The sequence below is a fragment of the Aspergillus japonicus genome, assembly GCF_003184785.1.
Source record: "Aspergillus japonicus CBS 114.51 unplaced genomic scaffold BO86scaffold_2, whole genome shotgun sequence".
Classification (NCBI taxonomy): domain Eukaryota; kingdom Fungi; phylum Ascomycota; class Eurotiomycetes; order Eurotiales; family Aspergillaceae; genus Aspergillus; species Aspergillus japonicus.
The window spans coordinates 702,139-725,046 of record NW_020291639.1 but is presented as its reverse complement, the minus strand read 5'-3'; the positions used below and the strand labels follow the sequence as shown (position 1 = coordinate 725,046).

Genomic DNA, 22,908 nt, shown 5'->3' with positions numbered 1-22,908 from the left:
TCAGCCACCGAGGTTGGTTGCTGTTTTGCGAGACATGAGGAGACTTAAAGTTTCTACTGGGTGATTGCCTGACGTGATTTGAGTTGTGGAGGGTTTGGTGTGTATTTGTAGTTAGTGCATGGGATAGGTCCGAGATAGTGCCATTGCTATGTCTCTTGTGAAGATAACATCGAAGATAACATCGTCTTTGACTGTTGAGTATACTACTGGGTCCAAGTGGGGTGGGTGGGTCACCTCTATACCCGCACGCCCTACATCCAGCACTCTTTCGAGCATCTATGCCGAATGTTGAAAAGTTTATAAGATAGACTCTCGGATGTAGCTTCAGAGACAAATAGTCCACATTCCTAGGCTCATACAAATCCGGGTAATGAGGGTATCTTAGCACGTTTGAATAATGCCCAGGAACCCATTACTGGTACGCATTTTGGTACGCTGGCTGCGGCGGCTCGAACTCGAACAACGCCCATTGCCCACTTCCAGTAGCAGCCAACGGTACCTGCGTATCGTCGCCCAGCGACTGGAAAGCATCCAGTCCCGCATCCCGCTTCAAATGACTCAGCCACACCGGATTGTCGGCGCACGTCTGATTCCACCCATCGTCGCAGCCATACACGATCATGCGCGCATGGTCCTGCAACATCTTATCCGTGGGCACCACCCCGGTCTCGAGTTGACGCTTGATATACTCCGTGAGCGCTCGTTGTATCACGGGCCAGAAGTTGAGGTTCTCCTGCTCCGGAAGCTGCGTCGGTTGGTCGGTCTCCCCGCTTGGCTTGAGCACCGTGATGGCCGAGGCGCTGAAGGGATTCGGCGCCAGCTGCTCCTGGCCGATCAGGTACGGCGGCATGGCGTTTTCGACGAGACGTAGCACTTCCGGTGCGAAGCCCCAATCGCCGTGCCATTCACGCATCTCGACCCCTTGCTTGTAGTGCGCCGCCAGATGATCCGCGCGGGCTGTCCAGCTGTGGAATCGAGCGTCGCAGAACCCGCAGCGCGATTGGATCTCGGTGACGCTGCTCTTCCACCCGCTCATGGATGCAGCGGCAAACTTGACGCCGTGGACGCTGCGCAGGTGCTGGTGGAGATGATCCTTGCGGTAGAATGTCCTTTCGAGCGGGCTCTTCTCCTGACAAACGAGGTAGTTGTGAATGTCGAAATGCTCCGGGTCGGGATTAGGGTGTAAGCAGAAGGCGCAGACACGACCGCCATCCAAGAGGACAATGCCCCCAGATGGCGCACACCTCCACTCATCGAGAGGAATGTGCATTGATTTCTCGTGCCGTTGCCAGTCGTACTTGGTCGAGAACGTATCCGTGCAGAATGTACACTGGAACCGCCGAGAGCCTCGCGCCCGACGCGAGGCGATAGTATTGGCAGGAATGTGAAGTTTACTTCGTCGATGATGTCGGCGACGACGGGGGTTGTGACCTTGAAATCCAGAGCGCGAGACGGAATGATAAGAATGCGCAGACGTGTTCGACAGGCTCGAGGTGGACGATGCACTGGTGTCCAGGCTGCTTTCCGACGACGCCGGGAATACGCCGAAATGCTCGACGTGAGAGGTATGGCTAGCCCAATCGACTGAAGATGCCGAACTGGGATCAGGCGAGGTGAAGGATAGTTGAGGGTGAGGCGTGGAAGGGCGATTTGAAAGAGCCCGAGCAATGTCACTGAACGCGGCCGACTCGTCCTCTGGAGGCGAGTTTTGCCAGCGTTCAAGGGGGGTCATTGACGATGTGCCTGCTGGGATGGGTGCAGGAGCCGAATGGGCCTTCTCCTTCTCACGGCGCCTGGTGTTAGCGAGCCAATTACGTAGCTGCGTCGGCGTTAGTCCTGTCTGCAGCAGTAACTCTCTTCTTTCTTCCTTGGAAGGATAAGGGTGGTCCTGGTGTTGGCTCAGCCATTCCTTCAGTAGACGGATTGTCTCCCGCGGGAATTTGTTGTAGTCGCTGCGCCTGCGCGGTCTGTGGCCGTGATCACTCATGATAGCAGCTCCCTCGCCCGCCCGAGGCTCAGAAGTACTTGGAGCTTCTTTGGGAGCATTGCTCCACTCTTGAGAATGGGAATAGATATGACTGCTCTCCGGTTCTGGGATGATGCAATCTGTATAACTGCTGCCGTTTGACAGCAGGTCCGGCTCTATCACAGAACAGTCTAGCAACATCTGTCTACATGAGTCACAAGGCTCTGTGGTGCAGCCTGAATGGAGCGTGTTCTGGTTGACATCGTTGACTGGACATTCAAAGAGGTTAAGCGGTAGTGATGATTCCAGCTCAAGCACTTCTGACCAGTTCAGTACCAGATCGGCCGGGGCGACACTAAGGTCGAGGTTCTCCATCGGCTTGTGTACGTCGCAGGAGGACGTAGATGACCTTAGGAAATCGGCCGAAACCGGCCGCAGTGTGGTCGCGCGCGCTAAAATAACAGTAAAGTGAAAGACTATCTGGTCATTTTGACTGCGATAGTGAGTTATATATGCACAGACCCCTTGTTCAGAGCGGTAGTCAGTGGAGGACGATTTGAAGCGATAGATGGAGTGTCAGTAAGCCGCTGACTTTCAAGTTGTCTTGGAGGGCAGCCTCGGTCGGCAAGTCTCGCCATTGGAAGCCTCAGGCAGCAACAGAGCACCGGTGGATAATAGGATAGGATAAAAATATCTTCCAACAACCACGACCAACAATCTTTTTCCTGTCTGGCAATGGTTCTGGGATCCGAGATCCGGTAGATAGAGCATCTAGAAGGGAAGTTCCGTCTTGAAAAAAAATATGCTAGGAGAGTCGAACGGCCTACACGCATGGGCTCAGAACAAGTAATTCACCACCCCAATATCCGTGTATATGCTGTGTACTGTACCAAATCTAAGGTTCCTTTGGTCGGGTCAGGATTGCCGGGTTGATTCGTCAAAGAACACTCCCGTATATAGTCTCTAATTGAGTCTATCCTCAATTCTACTGCAGGAGTTGACTACCTACCTCCCTTGAGATCCAGGAAAAATCAACCAAGCTCTACAAAAACTCCGAATCCCGTCCATCCATGTATAACAACCTGAAAAGATGAGGTCCAACCATATACGATGTCAAGAACTCTATTCAATACTACCCCGAGTATTTCTTGCCCCCGCGCAAAGAAGCCCCGTACTTGAAGAGCGCCCAAGGGATCGGGAGCAGAAATAGCGACAGGAAGGCGAAGAGACTGCCCGCCCAGTGCACGCCAAGCTTCTCGTACATCTGCACGGTAAACAGGGGGAACGTCGCTCCCAGAATATATCGAATAACGCCATTGGCGGCCAATGCTAGAAGTGATATTCAGATGAGTACAAGGCTGTAGAGCCAAAAGCAAGAGGAGAGAAACTTACCCGATGCTGCAGCTCCGGCTTGATAGACATCAACCAGATAGGTGATGGTTGACAGCTGAAGAGAAGAAGCTTAGGTTAGTTGGGCCATTCTACACTAAGTTCGGGTGTGCGGGCTGATAGGACGTTCTGAGCCACCGCTGGGAAGAGACATACGAAAAGAGAAAATGCCCCCACTCCAAAGGGGATCCCTGCACAGACAAGGGCAGCCCAGTGGCCGCCGGCGTGGGCTTCCCATGAGTACCTAGGCACATTCGGAATGCAGTTAGCGAAAATGAACCAAGGGGATGATACAGTCAAGACTGGACAGTTTTCGAGGCTTACCAAAATAGTCCCACTGGTAAGAGTACGCTGCCTGCCATGGCCGAGTACAGGCGATGCTCGGGAGCGGCAACGCCTCCGCCAGCCACGCGTGCCCTAACATACAGAGTCTTGTCGAAGACTCCGAACATGAACGCTGCAAGAATATATCCGACGATCACGCTGATGAAGCTAAGTCCAATCTGCCGCCAGTTGAATCCATAATACACCGTCAAGACGTAGGAAGAGCTGGCGAAATAGCTGAAGATCATGGCGTAGGCGAACGCCGTATATAAGGTCAATGAGAACACGATGACCTCCGTGAATAAAAGCTTCACCGGCCTTCCAAGCCCTGTTGTGATGAGCTGCTGCAGGGAAGGCTTCATAAGTTCCGGTTGCTGTTGCGACTCTTCCTCTTTTTCAGAGTGGTTGCTGTTCTTATTGACCTTGATCAAGATTCTCTCCTTCATGGTTTCCTGCATCAGTACCGCGCCGAGCCAGATCGCCGCGCAGAGAATCGCCATGACCCATTGCGTCCATCTCCAGTCATAATCATGATCTTTGAGAACATAGGCCCCGGCGAGCGGGCCCATCGTGGGGCCCAGGAAAGGGCCCAGGATGAAGAGCAAGGATGCAGGACCTCCCTCCTTTTCCAGATCCCAGATATCGGCCAGCGTGCCGGCACCGATCGCAACGCCAGCAGACCCCAGAGCCCCAGCCAGGCCACGGCATACAAGTAGGGTGGCTAGGTTGTTCGCCGCCCCGGCACCAGCACTGAATGCCAACAAACAGGACGAGGTGAAGACATAGACCGGACGGCGGCCGATAGTCTCTGATAGTGGTGCGATGAATAGAGGCCCGAATGCCAGACCAAGTGTGTATAGTGTGAGTGTGAGCATGGATACGGTTCGAGATACGTTGAATTTTATTGCTATAAGATCGAGCGCGGCTTCATTGACCGATGTTCCGAACGTGCTGTTTGCCCATAGAGTCAGTTCTGTTTCCCTTTCGCTTATGCCTTTGAAAAAGAACAAGTGACTTGCAAACCTACATCACGAAAGCCAGAATGCAAGGCACAACGGTGTGGAACAGTTTCTTCCAGATCGGCCAGTTGTGGGGGTTTCGTCTCTCGCGTGGATCTTCCCAGGGTATCTGTTCAAACTCTGGCTTCTGGAGAGCAGAACCCTGCAGAGTTGCAAGGATTTTGGGTTTGATCATTGTGTGCTATCCTTCGATACTGGGCAGACGGTGGGTAGGACGGTCGAGTCAGCTTTAGCCTAGATGGAGGGCCTACGCCCGTTTGTAGGGAGGCAAGATCTCTCACAGGGAATGAGGCACGGCGAGTTTGACGACGTGGGACTCGGGTGGAGATGCACGCAAAGATATACATCGTCGCAGGCATCGCCCCTTATAACGACAAATGGCTCTCGTATCTCGTTTGAAGTGATACCCACCCATTTTGTCCTGTTTTGGGTAGTTGGATTGCCAAGGTCAGCTTTTGTGAGAATAATCGCTTAGCCATATATACTAACCTCGGTCTGGAATAGTAATCATAGTTGAAATAAGCTTCGAGGAACCTGCTGGCGGTTGGATGTACCAATGGAATGGGAGGGCGCAGATTTGTGTTTATGTGATCACCTCCGATCGATGTGGGGGAGTTCCGCAGGGCGGATGAGCGGGTCCTCCGCCGGGACATACACCTGTAGTAAGTATACGGAGTGGTATACTCCAGAATCAAGAGCATGCTCATGCTGAGTCATGTTGACCTTTCTGAGTATTCCTCATCGGTGAAAAGAACTGGTCGAGATTCTGAAGGCTAGAAAATCGAGTATCGACAGAAAGAAGAAGAAGGAGGATTGGAGCAAAAGAGAGAAATTGCTAATGGGACATTCGTCGTTTGCTTCTACCTGAGCCAGCTGTCAATGCACGCACTGGAAGGATGGAGGAGGAAGTTTGAGAAAGCTGACGTAACATACCATAACTAGTCAAGAGGAAAGTAGTCTATGCTACAGTGGGAGGAAAGTAGTCTGCGTCTGCGTACTCCCCCCACCAAACTGTTTGGTTCCAAAAAGCGCCACTTTTTGCAGCACCGCCTTCCTAAGAGCTGTCATTAACAAAATCTATGGTAACTTACACAAAGTATTGAGGATTTGGCGGTGGTGGCTTTTGCCGGCAGAATTAGGGTGTAACCAGTTCTAAATAGGAGTGAGACGAACTCCTCCAGGCCTGTGGAGGGGAGTACGCAGACTACTTTCTAGGGACGGACTGTATGAACGAAGATCAAATTTGAGGGCCACGGAGATGATTTCCGATGCTGCTGCTATTATCGGCTTGCCGCTGAGGTGAAAGGAAGGGAGACCCGGGTCGATTGACATTGGCATGTCTTCTGGTCGAGCAGTGAAACGCTCTAGTAATTGTACTGTACTGTCCACTCTAACAACATTGACAGAACCTTGCATGGCAGAGAGATGGAAGGCGAAGAAGAGAACACAGAATTCATACTAGACAGGTAAAGGTGAACAAAGAGCCTAAAAACTAGGAAGATGTGAGGGAAAACGAAAAGGAAAAAAACAAAAAGAAGAGGGAAAAAAAAGTAACAGAAAAAAAAAAAAAAAAAAAAAAAAAAAAAAAAAGGGGAAAAAAAAAAAAAAAAAAAAAAAAAAAAAAGGAAAAAAAAAAAAAAAAAAAAAAAAAAAAAAAAAAAAAAAACCATAACCGAAAGAGAATGATCATGCTATTCATAGTCCCTCATTCGAATTGTTGAGCTCAGACTGTTGAATTGATGATATAGATTTGGCAACTATTGTAGGAATGAAGAATGACTGGCCATTTTGACAACATTAACAAAGAGCTAAACCTGATCGGGTCTACGGCACCACTGCCCGCTGTTGTTCCTCCTGCAGTGGTCTTTCTCTGCTTCTCCATCGTCCCACACTGCATGATCAGCCTCCATCTCTTGCTTCTTTGAAAAAGACCTCCAAAGATACCTTCTTTACGTCACTACTCTGATTTTCTCCCTCCCTCGCCCAGTTCAGCCACCACAAATAACTCCCTTCTTTGACTTTCCCCTGTTCTGGGTGACCTGCGAATTGACTCCCACCCTGAGCAGCCCGTATGTTCTGCCGGAAAGACATGTCAGCCAGCACACGAGCAAAAACCAATTGTGTCTCACAAGAGCTGGGTGTTCTATCGCCTTCCAGATGACTTCGTAGCTCGGAGCTCGACACTTGCGGCTCAGAGGCGTTTAGCCATGTTTTAACCACCCTCGTCACACACTGGCCGATCGAAGGAAGAAGAAGAGGTGACTACGGCATCGTCATACTTGACCCAGCCAATGCTGCCGGCCGGTGTCACCCTTCGTAGGGGAAGCTTTGCTTTTGGGGCCTGGCTTGCTACTAGCTCCACAACCGATGCTGAAAGGGTACATGCAGCCAGAAAAGACAAGACAAGACGGCAAGGGTCTTGATAATGGAATTAGTGGCCTGAAGTTTTTTGCTGGCTGTCGGGCGGCGCCCGTCATGACAAGGTCCAGTCGCGGGTGAGACATTGGTGTCGACCGATGCTCGTCTCCCTTTCCATTGCCTCTGGGCACCAGACTTGCCCGGGCGTGACAGCTCGAGACCGTTTGGAAGGAAAAAAAACAAGATCGTCCAATATGTCCGCTCCCGCGTCACCACAAAGTCGAGTCTCTCTGCTTGTCCAAACCCCAGCCAGCCAATGGAACTGGAAATAGAACAGCCACCCAATCCAAGCCATCAGTGAAAGAAATTTCCACTGCGCTTCAAGGTTGGTGCATGGTTTTAGCTGAAACGGCTGGTCGGTGAACTGTGTGCACGACCAATGGTGTCTATTCCAGCCATGTCCCTCAACGAATGCATCAAGTCAATGGAAGAAAGCCAGCTCGAACGAAGTGCCGTTTCTTCTCTTCTGCTCTTTGGGATCCTTGGGCATAAATTCCTCAGTAAACTCCCCTATGTTGCAATCTTTCCTACCTCCATCCTCTCCATCTCCTTCCTCCATCCTCTCCACTCTCCACTCTAAACCCCTCTTGAACACCTTCATGCTGCCCATAAGCGCTTTGCTGAACCCTGTGCCTGAGCCAAGTCGGACACCTTCCTCCAGTATGGCGCCAGTCGATCCAACCAGCACCGTGGAGGCCGTCGTCCCCAAGCCAGCCCCAGCCCAATGCATGATCAGCGACGCTCCTGGGTTGAAATCAGGCTCCCCGCAGGGCCCGATCAACTACCCGCCTTGCGAGTACTACGACGAGGAGCTCTCCGAGATCTACGCGAAGTATGAGATTCGCTTTACGTCCCGTACGCGCCGTATTCCGTACAAGCCCACGAAGCCCGACTTCTACGAGCGAACGGGACGGAACGAAGTCGATAGTAAGTTGAGCTCTCCTAGTGTAGACACATCTGCAAGATGCTGACTGTGGATAGTCTATGGGTACGAGTTCAAGGACCCCACTGACGGCCAAATGAAGCTCATCATATGGGACTATACCAATGGGCTTGTTCGCACGACGGGCATTTTCAAGTGCCACAAGTCCTGGGGCAAGGTACCTCCACATACACCCACGTTCCTACCCTAATGTTGCTACATGCTCACCCTGGGATGGGATAGACCCTTCCGGCGAGAGTGCTCAACAAGAACCGTGGCCTCAGAGATGTTTCCCACAAGCTCACGGGCGGCGTGATTGAGTCCCAAGGTATGGGATTTGCGCTTTGCTGTTGGAAGGCCACCGGCTGATCAATCTTGGGGATGACAGGATACTACATGTCATTTGAATGCGCCAAAGCCATAGCCAAAAAGTTCTGCTGGAATGTGCGATACGCTCTCACGCCGATTTTCGGCCCCGACTTCCCCGCGGAATGTCTGCCGCCGGATCATCCCGGATATGGTTCGTGGGAGATTGACCAGCATATCATTCGCGAGGCCGCGGAGGAAGCAAAAGCGCACCGTCGCGCCGCTCTTGCCCACGCCCGGCCTTATCCCAGTCCCAGCCCGGATGGCGATGACGACGATGATATAAGGTACGTCAAGCGTGTCCTGCTCTTAGTCTAGCATTTTCTTTTCACTTGTCATACCAACCAACTTGACATAGTTCGAATGGGTACTCCTCGTCGAGCGATGAAGACAATCGCCCGCCGTCTACTGCCAGCAATGGCTGGACACCAGTCAATGCCCCGCAAATGCAGTTGACTCCTCCGCCCTCCCCACCAACCCAGAATCAATCAACTCCTCAAAGCTCGCAGGCTGAGAGGGAGACCGACGGTTGGGATCTCGTCCAAATGGTCCGAGCAGGGTCGTTGTCCTACGACTCTGATGCCATGGACGAAGACTCCGATGGCACCGAGGGGGAAATGACCGACGGGACCAGTGACGACGAGCGCGTCACGTGGCCACCAATTGAACACACGAAGGAAGACATTGTGGCTGCGCAAACCCTGCTGGAAATGAGATTCGGAGGCCCAATCGACGAGAACTATCCCATGGTCTGTCCAGCTTGCCACGCAGTGATCTATATCCCGAACCTTAGGCCCGCGATCGCCCGTTCAGATGGCTGGCACGCGGGCCACTGAGCTGGCCGGTCTGCCTTGATGATCCTCTGTTCCATGTTTGTTTGCACGTTTCCTATAATCTGATGGCATGGTAGGGCGTTGGGTTTGGGCGGTTCATTAGACTGGCGTCGTACTGGTATGTTTTCTTGTGTCTTTGGTCTTAATGCTTTGCTCTCATTGCTATGTCCTCTTCTCCAGATTGACCCTTTTTTTCGTTTCTTTTCTTTTTCTTTTCCTTTCTTTTCTCCAAAACTTGAAAACCATAAAAAAAAGGCACTGAGCGGGAACAGAATGAGGGGCAATGACCGACAGGAGATTTCCTAGTTAGAATAGTTGTTTAGTTACAGTTCCGCATGTGCTTAACACATAGCGAGGAGACAATAAAAGAGGAGGAGAGAAAAGACGTCTCAAGTTCAAGTGCCCAGTTTTCTTAGGGAGTAGAACCGATTAGATTCGGCTTGGTGGAACATTACACGACAGGACTGGCTTAGATGAGGAGATAAGCTTAGTCGTCTGGGGATGGATGTAGAGATCCGCCTGTGCTGGTGTACTGTATGTCGCGCTGAGCGGCGATGATATCGACAAAGTAGACACCGCAGGTACTTTTCTTGATCGTTGGCTCTACGTAAGGCTTTGTGGTATGATGGACTTTGTCACCCCCGCTGTGAGCCTGCAACACGCAACAGACAATAGGGGTGAATAGAGAGTGTGCATGCTTGCTCTCCATGAATCCCATCCCAGCTGATTCTGGGCTTCTTCCCTTCTGGCCTTCGTCTGCACTTGCACACCCACCACTGCACACTCTGTAGAAGCTTAGGCAGCAATCGAACCGGATCTTGCTCACAACCCCACCGACAGCTGCCAACTCGCCGCCGTGGCATTAGCAACGCAGGAGGCACAGTACGGTACAAAATCAGGCATGCAATTCTTCCCTTCCCCCTCTGCCCCCCTTCACAGAGCCAAAGACAACTTGAACCCAACTTACTGGATCTCTCTCTCTCCCCCCCCTCTCCCACTCCATTCACCAGGCAAGTTCACCATGACAGTAAACCACCAAGCAAATGAAATGATGACCCCTGACCCCTCCCCTCCATCCCCCATCCCCCCACCCCCAATCCAGCATCCAGCATCCGGCATGCAGCATGCAGCAACACCTCCAATCCCATCAAAGCAACGACTCGAGACCCTTTACAAACGAAAGCCTCGCAGACCCAAGAATCGGATCCTGCCCGGGGCCCCGGAGATGACTCACTCACGAATGAAAATCCCATCCCGAATGCCCCCAACTCCATAGGTCCCCAACTCCCATGACCGTACCGTACTTCAACCAATGAACTGGATCTAAAACGCATGCGGACGGTCGTCGTGCAACCTCCGTGGACCATGCCCATCCAACCCCCCGCGGCGGCCCTGTCCCCGCTCTATTCCCACAGATGCCAGTGCAGTGTGGTCCCGGGCCACGACGCACCTAACCTGGATGTGGGAGGGCTTCCAGAAAATACTACCAGTAGGTGTTAAGTCCACAGATTCGAAGAGCGACAAGGTTGTTTTCCAATTCCCAGACGCTGCCGCTGGCGCAGCTGGCGCAGGGGAGGGGCGAATCATCTCAACCGAAACTGGGGCGGTGTTCCCTACGTTGAAAGTTGGTTTGACTGGGAGCGTGAGCGTTAAGTCCGGGTGCGGGTTGACCCCCTCCCTGGGCCATGCAGAAAAGAATGACAACTCCACTCACACTCGGAGGGAGGGTTCCGAAGTTAACATTGAAAAGGAAATCGATTTTTGTCTGTGATTAAAATTAAACAGCCTTTGATTTTTGGGGGACCTCATTCCATGTTCTATGGGGTTGGTTTAGACATCTCTCCACTCTACCACGATACAACAAAAGAACCCCCCACCCCCATTGGTGGGTTGTATGTAGTCTGGATGGCTAAGCAGGGAGAGTAAACTGGGATTCCCCGGAGCGAGACAAGCTTAATTTTAACCTTAACCAGCATTAGGTAGGCCGGGGTAGGTACGTACGGTGCCCCTGGGAAGTTGTTTCTAGCTTCGTGGCGTCGGGGTTTTACTGGGTAGGACTAGTACTGGACCGGATTGCTTAACGGGGGGAAGTGCCTGAGGTATGCCGGCGCATCGCTGGCGGTGCCCGAGTGTCGGGGCCCGTTCGGGTGATGTGGGTTGCTGCGGGGATTGAGCGATCAGGTGCAGTACCACTCTGTGCCTTTTAAGTGGTGGTGGTGGTGGCGATTGATATTGCCGCTGCGGTGGCTTCCCGGTGGATAGCATGTGTGTACATATGCATGCAGGTGAGTACTTACATCTTTTACTTAGTTTTAGCTTTGGACAAGGAGAATTTCTTTTTGGGAAGAAGGGGAAGGAAGGAGAGGCAAACAAAGACAACCTTGAAGACGGAAGCAAGAAACCATGCATGCCCCAAAAAGTGTAACTTGTTGAGGAAGAAGTCATGGACTGCCCCCCTTAGCCCTTCTCTCACCGGCATGGACGAGCGAGGTACAGTAGGAGTGATGTCAGACTGAGTTGAGCCCCCCCCAACACACACTAGCTACGTAGCGACTGCAACCCTCCATCACCGGGGATCCCTCCCCTTCCCCGGCCAGGACGGACTTCGGTCGCTGTAGCTGAACCCCCGATTGGATTGATTCCTTGTGCAGCGGATGCTTCTACCTGCGAGGTACCCCGTAGTGTAGTGCAGATTCACTGACACTCAACCCTAACTGGCCGATGACGGACCGAGGAGCATACTATCAAGGACTACTACCTAGTAGATAAGAATTGTCATGGATGAATGGATGCATGCCTGCACAGGTGCACCGGGATGTTCCCCGCCGAATGCACCTCCGCACCTACCTGCCCCTACCTACCTACCTACCTACTTCTCCCTTCGGGATTCTCACAACTAGTATAAAAGCGCCAGGTTGGTACGTGACTGCTGTCTTCCAAGTTGCACAATAGAGTCAGCATCTGGTTTGTAGAGGATTCGCCACTCACCGTCGAACAAGCTTTCTCGGTTCAACCCAAATTAAGGCACAACCTTGACTTAGTGCCTTACGGGGGCTTTTGGTCGTCCCTTAAGCCTTTTTGCCTCTTATAGATGATGATGGTTTACTTCTCTTCGTGCTATTTCGGTGCTTCTGAGGTTAGGTTAGGTAAGGTTAGGTTAGGTCAGCTAGACAGAGAAATCTTACCGTGCTTCTCTTCGTGGGCCTGTGCTAGTTTCTCCGGAGGCAACAACACTTGAGATCTGACCATGACCCGTGCATCTGTCTGTATTTGAATCCCGTCTAATTACATTATGCCATCTATCTATATGTGTACCAATCCATCAATCTATCAATCTAAGTATCCAAGTATCCAAGTATCCAACCAATATATCGCTTTTGATGTACCCCGCCAGTGCCAAACCACCTCGTCCCCAAGAAGGACAACGTAGCGGAAGAACCGAGCGCAAAGAGGAAAAAAAAAAAAAAAAAAAAAAAAAACGGTGCAAAAGACCCGAAAGAGGGAATAGCAAGTTAAGACCCCGTGACTTAGTCTGCGGCGCTCGGAAGAGAACGTAAAGCAAACGACCGCACCTCAGCCAACCAGACCATTTCCCACTCATCTAACAATCCCACCAATCATCCCAACCATCTTCCCAAGAGACACCACATTGCAGGTCCCTTCACAGCAAACCACCCACCAACAGCATCCTCCTTTTCCCGCCGTCTAGACCGCAAACCGACTCCACCCACGGATCTTCACTCCCCACCGATAGAACCCATACGGCACGGGCACCATCAGCGCACTGATGGCCCCCAGGATCGTCAGCGTCCAGTGCACGCCCATGTTCTGGTAGAACGGCACGCCCACCACGGTCATCCCGCCGGCGGCGCAGTAGCGCGAGACCGTCATGAAGCCCAGCGCCGACGCGGCGTAGATGTCGTACGCGTCGATGACGTACATGTACGACGAAATGAAGACGGTGATGGTGCCGAAGCCGAACACGGCCGAGGCCACGATGGGCGACCACACCGACACGCTGGCGTACGAGGTCCAGCCCATCCAGAAGAGGCTGAGCGGGATGAACGGGCTGCCGATCATGGCGAACCAGAGCCGGTTTTCGGGGCGCGGGGCGTGGTGATGGTGGTGAGGCTTCTGGGGGACCGTCTCGTCCGCGGTGGGTGCGGGCTGCTCGTGCGGGTTGTTCGGGTTGGGGTCGACTGGTTCGTCGGTGTCAGAAGATGATGACGACGACGACGACGAAGGGGCAAGAGCGGCTTGTTTGAACTCTCGCTTCGTCCAGCGGTAGATGAGCGGCACGAACAGCCCCGCGCAGACGATCCCGACGTACATCGCGACCCAGACGATGTTGGTGAGGCCCTGCGAGAGGCCGTGGATGTCGGAGAAGATGTAGGTGTACCCATCGAAGAAGGTGAACAGCACGATGTAGATCACGGTCATGTAGAGGGAGATCAACAGGATGATGGGCTCGTGGATGGTGAGACTGAATTGTCGGATGCATGCGCCGCTGATTCGGGAGAGCAGCGCGGTCTTCTGGAGATCCATGGAGGACTTGTAACGCGGATCCCCCGTGAGGTTCCGGAGATGACGCGCCTTCCATTTGAGCAGCATGGGGCCATACGTCTCCGGCTGCAACAGCAGGATCAATGCAAAAATGAATCCGGACATGATCAGGATGATCCAGTTGGTCCACCGCCAGGAGAGCGTGCCCTCGCCCATGTACGATGCGATCACCGGACCGAGCACCGGCCCGCCAAACGACAGGATCGCATACAGAGGGAACGTGAGTGTCTTTTCCAACGGATTCCACAGATCAGCGATGGTCCCTCCGGCGCAGGTCAACGGAGGACAGCCAAACACGCCGGCCAGAAACCGAAACACGATCTGCGCCCCGATGTTCGGCGCCAGCCCAGAGGCCATGATGAAGATCATGAACAGGGTCAGAGACCCCGTGTACACGGCATTGCGGCCGACGACCTCGGACAGGGGGCCAGACACCATGGAGCCCGCAGCGAACCCAAGCAGGTACATGCCCGTGGCCAGAGAGGCGACGACATCACTGACATGGAACGCCGCGGCATTCTGAGGCATCACCCCCGACTCAATCGACGACGCACATCCCACGGCAAACGCCAGCGCCGTCACGAGCAGGGTCGCCGAGATCCGCGCGCCGCGGCTGTAGTTGCGTGGGTTGATGGGGTCGTGGTCATGTTCCCATTCGACGAGGAGAACGGAGGAGGTGGTTCCATCGTCGTCGACAATCTCCTTCAGCTGCACCCCGGGTAATTGAAGGTCCGGGGGGTGCCGCTGGGCGTTGTTGCTCGGGACATCGCCGCCGGTCAATTCATCGGTCTTCTCGGCTCGGGAAAAGCCCGGATACTCTTCTTCGAGCTGCCTGCGCACGGCGTGGCCGATGCGTCGATACTGAAGATAGGCCTGCATGAGAGAGTCAGTGAAACAGACGCAACCGTTGCGGGTGGGATAGAAGCACCAAAAACCGGAATGGCAAGACGGGTTCGAAAAAAGAAATGGAGAGACAAACCTTTGACGATATCGAGACAATAAAAGGCTCTGCCCTGCTGATTAATGGGACGGTGATAAGAAATGAGAAATTGAGAGCAAAAGGTGGCTCGAGACCGGATGAACGCCGACCTCACTTCCTTGCGACCCACCAGATCCACTTCTTCGAAGGGCAGAAGGCCAGAGAAGGGAACTAACTCCTAACTCCTTGGACTATCCGGGAGGGGCAGTATAGTCCGCCTGTAGGAGGGGAGGGATTTGGGAGAACTTGGGAGAACTTGGTAGGATTTGGGATGATCCTCGGGTGACCGAAGGCGAAGAGTCAAGTCGATGACGCCTGAGGCCACACTAGCCACACTAGCTCAGTGGGTCTGCCGGAGATCGGCCTGAAGTCCGGTCGGTGCCTTAACTTACTCGGACGAGAAGAGAAGAGAACACACTACGTAGTGCTTGCAGTGCTTGCAATATTTGCAATTCGGCTTTCATTGCTCCCAACTCATCATCCCACCCACCATAAACAAAAACGCCCGCAGGAAATCTCTCCCTTTGCAATTGATGAACACGTCCTACTAATAAACAAAGAATATAGATCCTGTAATGAAAAGAGGTAGGAAAAGATACATAATGAAAAGAGAACGGGGCCAGGGCTTCCCATGGACGCTCAGCATCGCAAGATCCCTTCTAGATTTCCATTGATTCCATCACTCGCTCCTTACTCGCTATCTTCAAAGTCATCTCCCGAATCACTGCCCCCTCCAACACTATCATCGCTATCATCATCGTCAATCACATAGGTCTTCTTCTTCGTGGTGGCCGTGCGCCGCGAAGGCCGACTGACCGGAGCCGCCGGCGAGTCCAAGATGTCGTTGGCCATGGCATCGATGTCATCGTCGGACAGATCATCCGCCAGCTGCTTCTTCTTCGCAGCGGCGCTGGTCTTCGCCTGCTTAGAAGCATATGCCTTGGCTGCTGGAGACAGGGTGGTCTGTTTTGTAGGTGCGGCAGCTGCAGTCTTGGTGGTGGCATCCTTCTTCGGGCGACCACGCGTCTTGGCGGCCGGTTTAGCAGCAGTTGAAGCAGCAGCCTTGCCCTTGGCGGCCGGCTTCGCCTTAGTGACCGCTGGCTTCACAGGCTCATCCTCGTCGCTATCATCCAACAGAGTAACAGGTTCCTTGGACTTCACCTGAAGGGACCGTCGGGGCGAGCCCTGAGGCACCAACTTGCTGTAGTCGGTCTCGTCCGCATCGAAGTCAGGCGACGCCTTGGACGGCTTGGTGCTAGTCTGCAGTCCCGAGCGGCTGCCAGGTCCGGACTGCTCGGAGAAGAGCTCGAGAGAATTCGACGTGGACCCGCCCGCGGTGCCACCAATCCCCTTCACCATCTTGCTCACGTCTCCCAACAAGTCATCTCCGTTGTCGCTGTCCGAATCACTCAAGGCGTACTTGGTTGCCTTGCGAGCCGCCCGCGCAGGTTTGGGGGAGGGCTTGGCAGCCTCAGAGGCCTGAGCTTTGGCGATTTCGAGGAAGGCATCGTCGTCGAGGTCGTCATCGTCTGCAGGCTTCGACTTGGGCTTCCGTCCACGCTTGGGAGCTTCTTTGACTTCGGAGCTTTCAGGGTCTTCAGACTTCACCCTAGCGGAGGCCTTGGAGGTAGCTCGGCTTTTCTTGGGCAAGATCTCAATGTCTGAATCACCCGAGACTGGCTCTTCCTTCTGGACAGGTTCGGGTTTCGACGATCCACCTCGGCTCTTCTTAGGAAGAACCTCCAGGAAATCGTCGTCGGAGTCGTCGTCGATCGGCTTCGCAGCGGGCTTGGCAGGAGACTTGCTCAGGAAATTGTGCAGTGTTCCCTTCGGTGCGGCCTTCTTCGCAGCAGCCTTCTTGGTCTTTGGCGCAGCAAAGTCTTCATCATCGGGATCCTCATCAAGGGCCGCCTTACGCTTCCGACCGACGGGTCCACGAGCGGCAGTCATCAACTTAGAGGAGGCACGACGACCCATTTGCATGACCTTGCGCTCGCGACGGGCCTCGTCTTCCAGCTGGAATCGCCACTCATTGATGAAGTCATCGAGATCCTTTCTCCAGATGTCTTCCTTGGACAGCTTGATCAAAGCGTCAACTTCCATCTCCTTGTCCCCAATTTGCTTCCGGAGTTTCTCCACGCGCTCCTGCGTCAAGGACCAGATAGCCATGCCCAGCAAGTAGTCGTAGGCATTAGAGAGGTTGTCAGTGTCCTTCTCGTTGGCCGACTCCTCCTCTTCATCCTCGAGAGCTGGCTCAGTCTCGCCCGCCTTGACGGCTTGAGCAACCTTGGGGAACGGCTTGAAGCCCTTGTCTTTCAATTCAAGAACCAGGGCCGCCTTCTTCTTCTTCGAAACAATCAGATCCCCGTCAATAATCATCTGAACGAAGCGGGCCTGATTGCTGAGCTTGTCCAATTCTCTTTGCAGCTCCGAGAGCTGATGTTGCTTGCGTCGCTCGTAGAACTTCAGACGGAGCGCATAAAACTCCTTAAGGATGTCATCGACTGTCGCATACTTCGTAATCCGGCCTTCGGGATCGAAAGCGACCAGATTGGTGGTGGCGACAGTCTTTGTAAGCTTGAACTTCTCTTCCAATCCTTCAGACAATGCGGACTTCATGTTCTTTTCGTCCAGCTGGATGACGAAATGAACCTTGGTGTGGGTGTTGTAGTCCTTGTAGTCCTTGATGAAAGAGGGCGTCTTCTCGGCCTTGATTATGTCTTCAAGCTTGTCCTTGAAGTCCTGAGTCCAGGTACGGATAGGAAGTTCGGTGATCTCGACTTCCTTCTCCCCGGTTTCCTTGATGACACCGCTGAATTTGAACCGATCGCCGCCAATGTCGGTAACTTCACCAGTGAAGCCTCGGAACCAAGGTTGCATAGGCTTGGTTGGCTCACCGTCCATCATACGTCTCAGGTTGTCCACGATATCCTCTGGGTTGTAGTTGGGAATAGAAGAACTCCAACCTGTACCGATACCATCTGCACCATTGATCAGGATCATGGGAACGACTGGTACGTAGGTCTCCGGCTCAATCGTAGCTCCGTCATCGACGTTGTAGGTCAGAAGAGGCTCATCCGCTTGGTGGAAGACACGACGAGCGAACGGAGACAGTCGAGTGTAGATATAACGCGCACTAGCACAGTCGGATCCACCCTGGAGACGACTACCGAAGTTACCACTAGGCTCCAGGACGTTGAGATTGTTGGAACCAACGAAGGTCTGCGCGAGGCCGACGATGGTCTGTTGCAGTGAAACATCACCGTGATGGTACGCGGTCATACCCGAAACGTGACCAGCAAGCTCGACAACCTTCATATCCTTCTTCAAGTTGCGACGGAAGCAAGTGTACAAAACCTTGCGCTGACCAGGCTTAAGGCCATCAACAACTGAAGGAATAGACCGGACGTTATCCGCCATACTGAACAAGATAAGCTCCTTGTTGATGAAGTCGGTATATGTAATCTTGGACACGGAGTGGTCGAGGAACGTTCCAGGCTTGAACTGGCGAAGCCATTCCTTTCGCTCATCCGCCTTCTTTTTGGAAAAGGCGAGTTCAATGAGCCCAGCCTCGTTATCCTGCAAAGTATGGAATTCCTTCAAATGACGATCGAGATCACGGAAGTAGACCTGAGCATCTTCAGTGGTGCTGGTACCCAGACCCTTGTAGTACTTGTGCTCCCAGCCGCGTTCATGTTTGTGCTCCTCCTTCCACACCTCATATTCTGGCATGGTGAAGAAAGACCGTTGCTTGGTGGGATTCTTGGGATCACCCTTCCACACCTTGACAATGGGAGTGATGAACTCGATCAGGAACTCAGGAATTTTCAACAAACTGGGAAATTGGGCCTGGAGGAAGTTGATGAGCAACCCCTTGATGTGACTGCCGTCGTGATCCTGATCTGTCATGATCATCAAGTGACCATACCGAAGACCGCGGGTGTCGGTGTATTCCTTCTTGTGTTGAAGACCAATGAAGTTCTTGATATTCTGAATCTCTGCATTCTTCGAGATCTGATCAAAGGACGCATCACGCACGTTGAGCAGCTTTCCTCGAAGCGGGAACACACCGAACAGGTCAGGACCGACAACTGATCGTCCAGCCACGGCCAGACCTTTGGCTGATTCACCCTCAGTCAAGATCAGGGTGCAGTGATGGCCGTCCTTAGTGCCAGCTTTGTTAGCATCCGTCAATTTGGGGTTGTTCATGCGGCTGCGCCGGCCACCGTCGGTCTTCTTCAACATCTGATCGGCTTTTTGCTGGGCAAAGTGCAAGATGTTGTTCATCACTTCTGTCTTCAGGACCTTTTTGTAAAAATCGTCATCAAGAACGCATTTGCTACCGAATTGAGATGTTTTGGTCGTGAGTTGTTCCTTGGTCTGGGAGGTGAACGCCGGGTTGACAATCAGGGCGTTGACGAAGATGAAGATGTGGTTGCGGATTTGGGCTGGCTTCAACGTGGCGCCATTCTTGTTCTTCTTCTTGACAGTCTCGGCGAGCTTACTACAAATCTGATCCGCGATGTAGTTCACGTGTGTACCTCCTTGGGTAGTCGCGATGGAGTTGACAAAGGACACCTGCTGGAAGGAGCCATCAGAGACCGCAAAACCGACCTCCCATCGAGGGTCCGGGCTGCAGGTGATGATTTCATCTTTAGCCCCCGCGCCCTCCTCGCCGCGCTCCCTCCTGATAGCCTTGGTGTACATTTCCATATACTTTTTGAAGTTCCGAACGGGAACGCGTGTACCGTTCAGCTTCACGGCCACCTTCGCTGTTCCAGCCAAGTCATAAACACGGCGTTTGACAAGCGCCTCGAAATCATCGTCAATGCCCGTCATTCCGAACTTGGCGAAGTCAGGCTTGAATGTGACCTTTGTGTAGTCTTCTCCCTTCGCATCGGTGATTTTGGGCTTTCCACAATTCAACATGTTGTTGGTCCAGATCTGCTTATACCTTTTCTTTTGGCGTGAGTCCTGTGTTTCCAGTATGAACTCGGTGGAGAACACGTTACAGAGCTTAGCACCATAACCGTTTCGACCACCCGTGACCTTCTGTTGCTCGTCGTTGTAGTTGGACGAGGTCAAGAGGTTACCGAAGATGAGCTGCGGAATGTACATATCCTCGGTCTTGTGCCATTCGATGGGAATACCATTGCCGTTGTTCCACACGCTAATCTCGCCGGCTTCCCGGTTGACCGTCACGCGAATCTCATCCATGCTTTGGTCATTTTGTTTGTTGTCGGCGGCGTTGACGACAATTTCGTCGAAGATCTTATAGAGACCTGGGACAAACGAGACCTCGCGGAATTCCATACCGTCCATTTCCGAGTTATAAACCCACATCTGCTGTTCTGTGCGTTCGACAGATCCGACGTATGTATCGGGACGTTTGAGGATATGCTCGCGCGGATCAAGCTAGAGGACCAATATCAGCTGCCCTGACTACCGGCGCAACAACATCTTCAGCATTTTCAAGTCTTACCCTCTGGAACTTTTCCGAGGCGTCCATAGCAGCATCATCACCAGCGGAGTCAGCCTTTCCAAACGACTCGTTCTCAACGTCGGCAAGCGGCTTGCTGCCTCCTTTCTTCGAAGCGGCCGGAGCCTTCTTGGCCTTCTTGGGAGGTGTGTGAGACATGATAGAGTCGATATCGGACAGGGGGTCGGCGTCATCCATTTCATCGTCGCTGTCGGGCTTGGTCCGCTTCTTGGGCGCTGCTTTGGATGCAGACTTTGCCGTCAACTTGGTCTGGGTTGGTTTCTTAGGCGCTGCCTTTGACGCTGCTGCTTTTTTGGGCGCCGCCTTGGCCTTGGGTTTCTGTACCACCATCACGCAACAATTAGTGTTCGTCGGATGAAAGCCTGGGGCAGATCGAAGCATACAGGAGCGGGTTCAGGGGCGAAATCGGATCCATCGTCCTCGAAAACGGACTCCACCATGGAATCATCCATTGTGGATTGATACGCTCGGGGCGCGTGTGAAAGAGTGACCGAGGGGAAAGGAAAGCAGAGAGTGACAAGATAGGAGTACGGAAGAAAGAAGAGGATTAGTTAGTGTGAAATCAACCTCGCTGGTGGAGGCTTTCTGATGTACAAGAGGGAATAGTCGGATGTTGTATGAAGAAGTAACCTGTCCCCCAACTGGTTACCTTCTGTCGGCCGTGTTTAGTTGTTTTGTCGTCGTGCTTTGTTGACGCGCTGTTGCGACTGAGCGGCGATTCAAAGAAACTGAACAGCGACCGGCGCGGATCAAGGTTGGTCCGCCCCGCGAGTGGCGTAGGCTTCACCCGAAAGAGTAATTCCCAAACACATGTGCCTAAAGCGGAAGGGACGACCAAAACATGCAAGGACCATTGGACCAGGCGCGGGGGAGGGGAATCAACCCCGTCATTGACTTTGACCGTTGGTTATTCTTAGCACAAAGCGAGGATTCGGGAGTGGCTTCGATGCTTTGTATGCTTCTCTATTGAAGAAGAATGCCACGCGAGATCTTGATCTCTTTCTCTTCTTTAAGGTTGATTTGCCCTGAAGTTCAGCTGGCAGCTCGGAACTGCAGTGAGTCTCCCTAGACAACCACCACCCGCTGCTTTACAAGTGTTTCCGCTAACCACCTTAATCAGATATCAGCTTTGCCTTATTGATCACTCACTTATACGCAGCGTATAGTATTAGGGTTACCTATAATTCGTGTACTTAAGAAGGTTCTGGTCAATGTACGACATGTTGATGTGCCAGGACTTGTTGTCTCAAGAACACTGTGTTGAGTGGCCCCCGCAACATGTTGGACAAATGTATTGATTGACCTTTGCTGCAGTCCGGTGCCCCAGGTCATTGATTTTGGGTTTTTTTTTACAATGCGCTCTGACTCCTCTCTCCTAGCCATCGTGCAGACTTAGTTACAGGCTTACAGCATTGTAGAGTGGACCTCGAATAACCTATTTACAGACACAGCATTGTGAGTCGTGACACCAAGCTTGCTTGGTCCTGCCACCATGCCTTTCTTGGTTTTGGCCCGACTCATCCGCAGGCCTTCTAGAATCCGTGGACGTTTCGGACCCTGACAAAAGCTCGGCAGTAACGTACTGTAATCAGCCTTAGAGCAAGGCCGCCAAGACCAATCATACCACTCACTTTCCAGGTGTTATCCAACCAGAGTGCTACCTTATATTCGCTCGGGCACTTGAAACGCGTCAAGCCAGGTATGAAAATTACATTCAGGGGCAGTTTCTTCCAGTCCTTTCCGTCAGCATCATAGTGGAATGCACACCAACATACTGAAATCCTGGGAAGATAAGTAGCCAACCTGCTGCGGTCAATGTCGCAGTCAAGTGTTTGATGTTGGATTGGGTCCTCTTCTCGAATCATTGGTGTCTACCCGTCCCCTGTTCCCTCTTTCTGCCCGTCATCTGCAGTGCTAGCGAACTCATAGTGGATCGATCGCTCAGATGACGATAAGTTTGCAGTCGTACGGGGTCTTGGGACTTGTTGGATCGACCGGCTGCCGAATAAATTGGTGGTAGACTCAGAATAGACTAGGATGGCGGAAACTTGGAAGGGCGTTATAACTACTACTATCTACAAGATAATTAATCAGGCGAGACTGGTTCATACCTAGTGCCTGTTCGAACAAAGAACGGGGTTTCGGGTTTAGATCAGGCAAATTCCATGGTTCACAATGCGGACAGATATCAGACATCAGTGTCCCCTCAATCGCGAGATCTAGACAATTTGTACTCTATAGACTGAAGATAACTGAGCGAGCAACCGGAGTAATTGGTTGTCCAGCTGCCCATCGGCGATAGGGATGATTATTGGCAAGCGATCGACGGGGCGAGGCTCGGTGGATGCCCTCAAAAACCGACGGCGGCCCCTGAGCAAATGGTAGGCTAGAAGAGGGGGGGAAGAGGAGAGAGGAGGCAACTTGGAAGAGTGTCAGCGTTGCTAGTGGCCGACACTAACACTAAACCATTTCATCGCGACTCACTCTCTTGCTCACTTGATTCCCCAATTCCCGACCCTGAAACCTCCCCTCCCTCTGTTCTCCCCCAAAATAACGCCGGCTCCCTTTCTCTTCTTCTTCCCTTTTCCCCTCTGGCCTTCCCTTTCCATCATTTATCTCGGTCGCCCCC

The 22,908-nt window shown here is 52.7% G+C and overlaps 5 protein-coding genes across 5 annotated transcripts; 1 reads left to right on the top strand and 4 right to left on the bottom strand.

Annotated features, from left to right (window-relative positions):
- Window positions 1-165: 165 nt before the first annotated feature.
- On the bottom strand, window positions 166-2,517 carry BO86DRAFT_384979 (uncharacterized protein). The gene has a single exon (XM_025671003.1). The coding sequence runs from the start codon at window positions 2,339-2,341 to the stop codon at window positions 413-415; it is 1,929 nt and encodes a 642-aa protein (XP_025532888.1). The 5' UTR covers window positions 2,342-2,517; the 3' UTR covers window positions 166-412.
- A 558-nt stretch (window positions 2,518-3,075) lies between these two features.
- Window positions 3,076-5,073, bottom strand: BO86DRAFT_75638 (putative MFS polyamine transporter). The gene is made up of 6 exons (XM_025677640.1): window positions 4,980-5,073; window positions 4,707-4,892; window positions 3,680-4,630; window positions 3,512-3,599; window positions 3,359-3,413; window positions 3,076-3,295 (listed from the first exon to the last, which is right to left on the bottom strand). Exons 2-6 carry the CDS (start codon window positions 4,871-4,873, stop codon window positions 3,099-3,101), a joined length of 1,458 nt encoding a protein of 485 aa, XP_025532887.1. The 5' UTR covers window positions 4,874-4,892; window positions 4,980-5,073; the 3' UTR covers window positions 3,076-3,098.
- Window positions 5,074-7,520: 2,447 nt separating this feature from the next.
- BO86DRAFT_75627 (putative APSES transcription factor Xbp1) lies at window positions 7,521-9,623 on the top strand. The gene is made up of 5 exons (XM_025677639.1): window positions 7,521-8,043; window positions 8,098-8,216; window positions 8,282-8,366; window positions 8,427-8,691; window positions 8,763-9,623. Exons 1-5 carry the CDS (start codon window positions 7,629-7,631, stop codon window positions 9,238-9,240), a joined length of 1,362 nt encoding a protein of 453 aa, XP_025532886.1. The 5' UTR covers window positions 7,521-7,628; the 3' UTR covers window positions 9,241-9,623.
- A 3,319-nt stretch (window positions 9,624-12,942) lies between these two features.
- Window positions 12,943-14,679, bottom strand: BO86DRAFT_301361 (MFS transporter; the record flags this gene model as incomplete). The annotated part of the gene is made up of 2 exons (XM_025667486.1): window positions 12,943-13,407; window positions 13,537-14,679. 2 exons carry the CDS (start codon window positions 14,677-14,679, stop codon window positions 12,943-12,945), a joined length of 1,608 nt encoding a protein of 535 aa, XP_025532885.1.
- A 556-nt stretch (window positions 14,680-15,235) lies between these two features.
- BO86DRAFT_352189 (DNA topoisomerase 2) lies at window positions 15,236-20,962 on the bottom strand. Its single transcript, XM_025669468.1, has 3 exons — window positions 20,663-20,962; window positions 20,262-20,597; window positions 15,236-20,194 (listed from the first exon to the last, which is right to left on the bottom strand). Exons 1-3 carry the CDS (start codon window positions 20,729-20,731, stop codon window positions 15,470-15,472), a joined length of 5,130 nt encoding a protein of 1,709 aa, XP_025532884.1. The 5' UTR covers window positions 20,732-20,962; the 3' UTR covers window positions 15,236-15,469.
- Window positions 20,963-22,908: the final 1,946 nt, after the last annotated feature.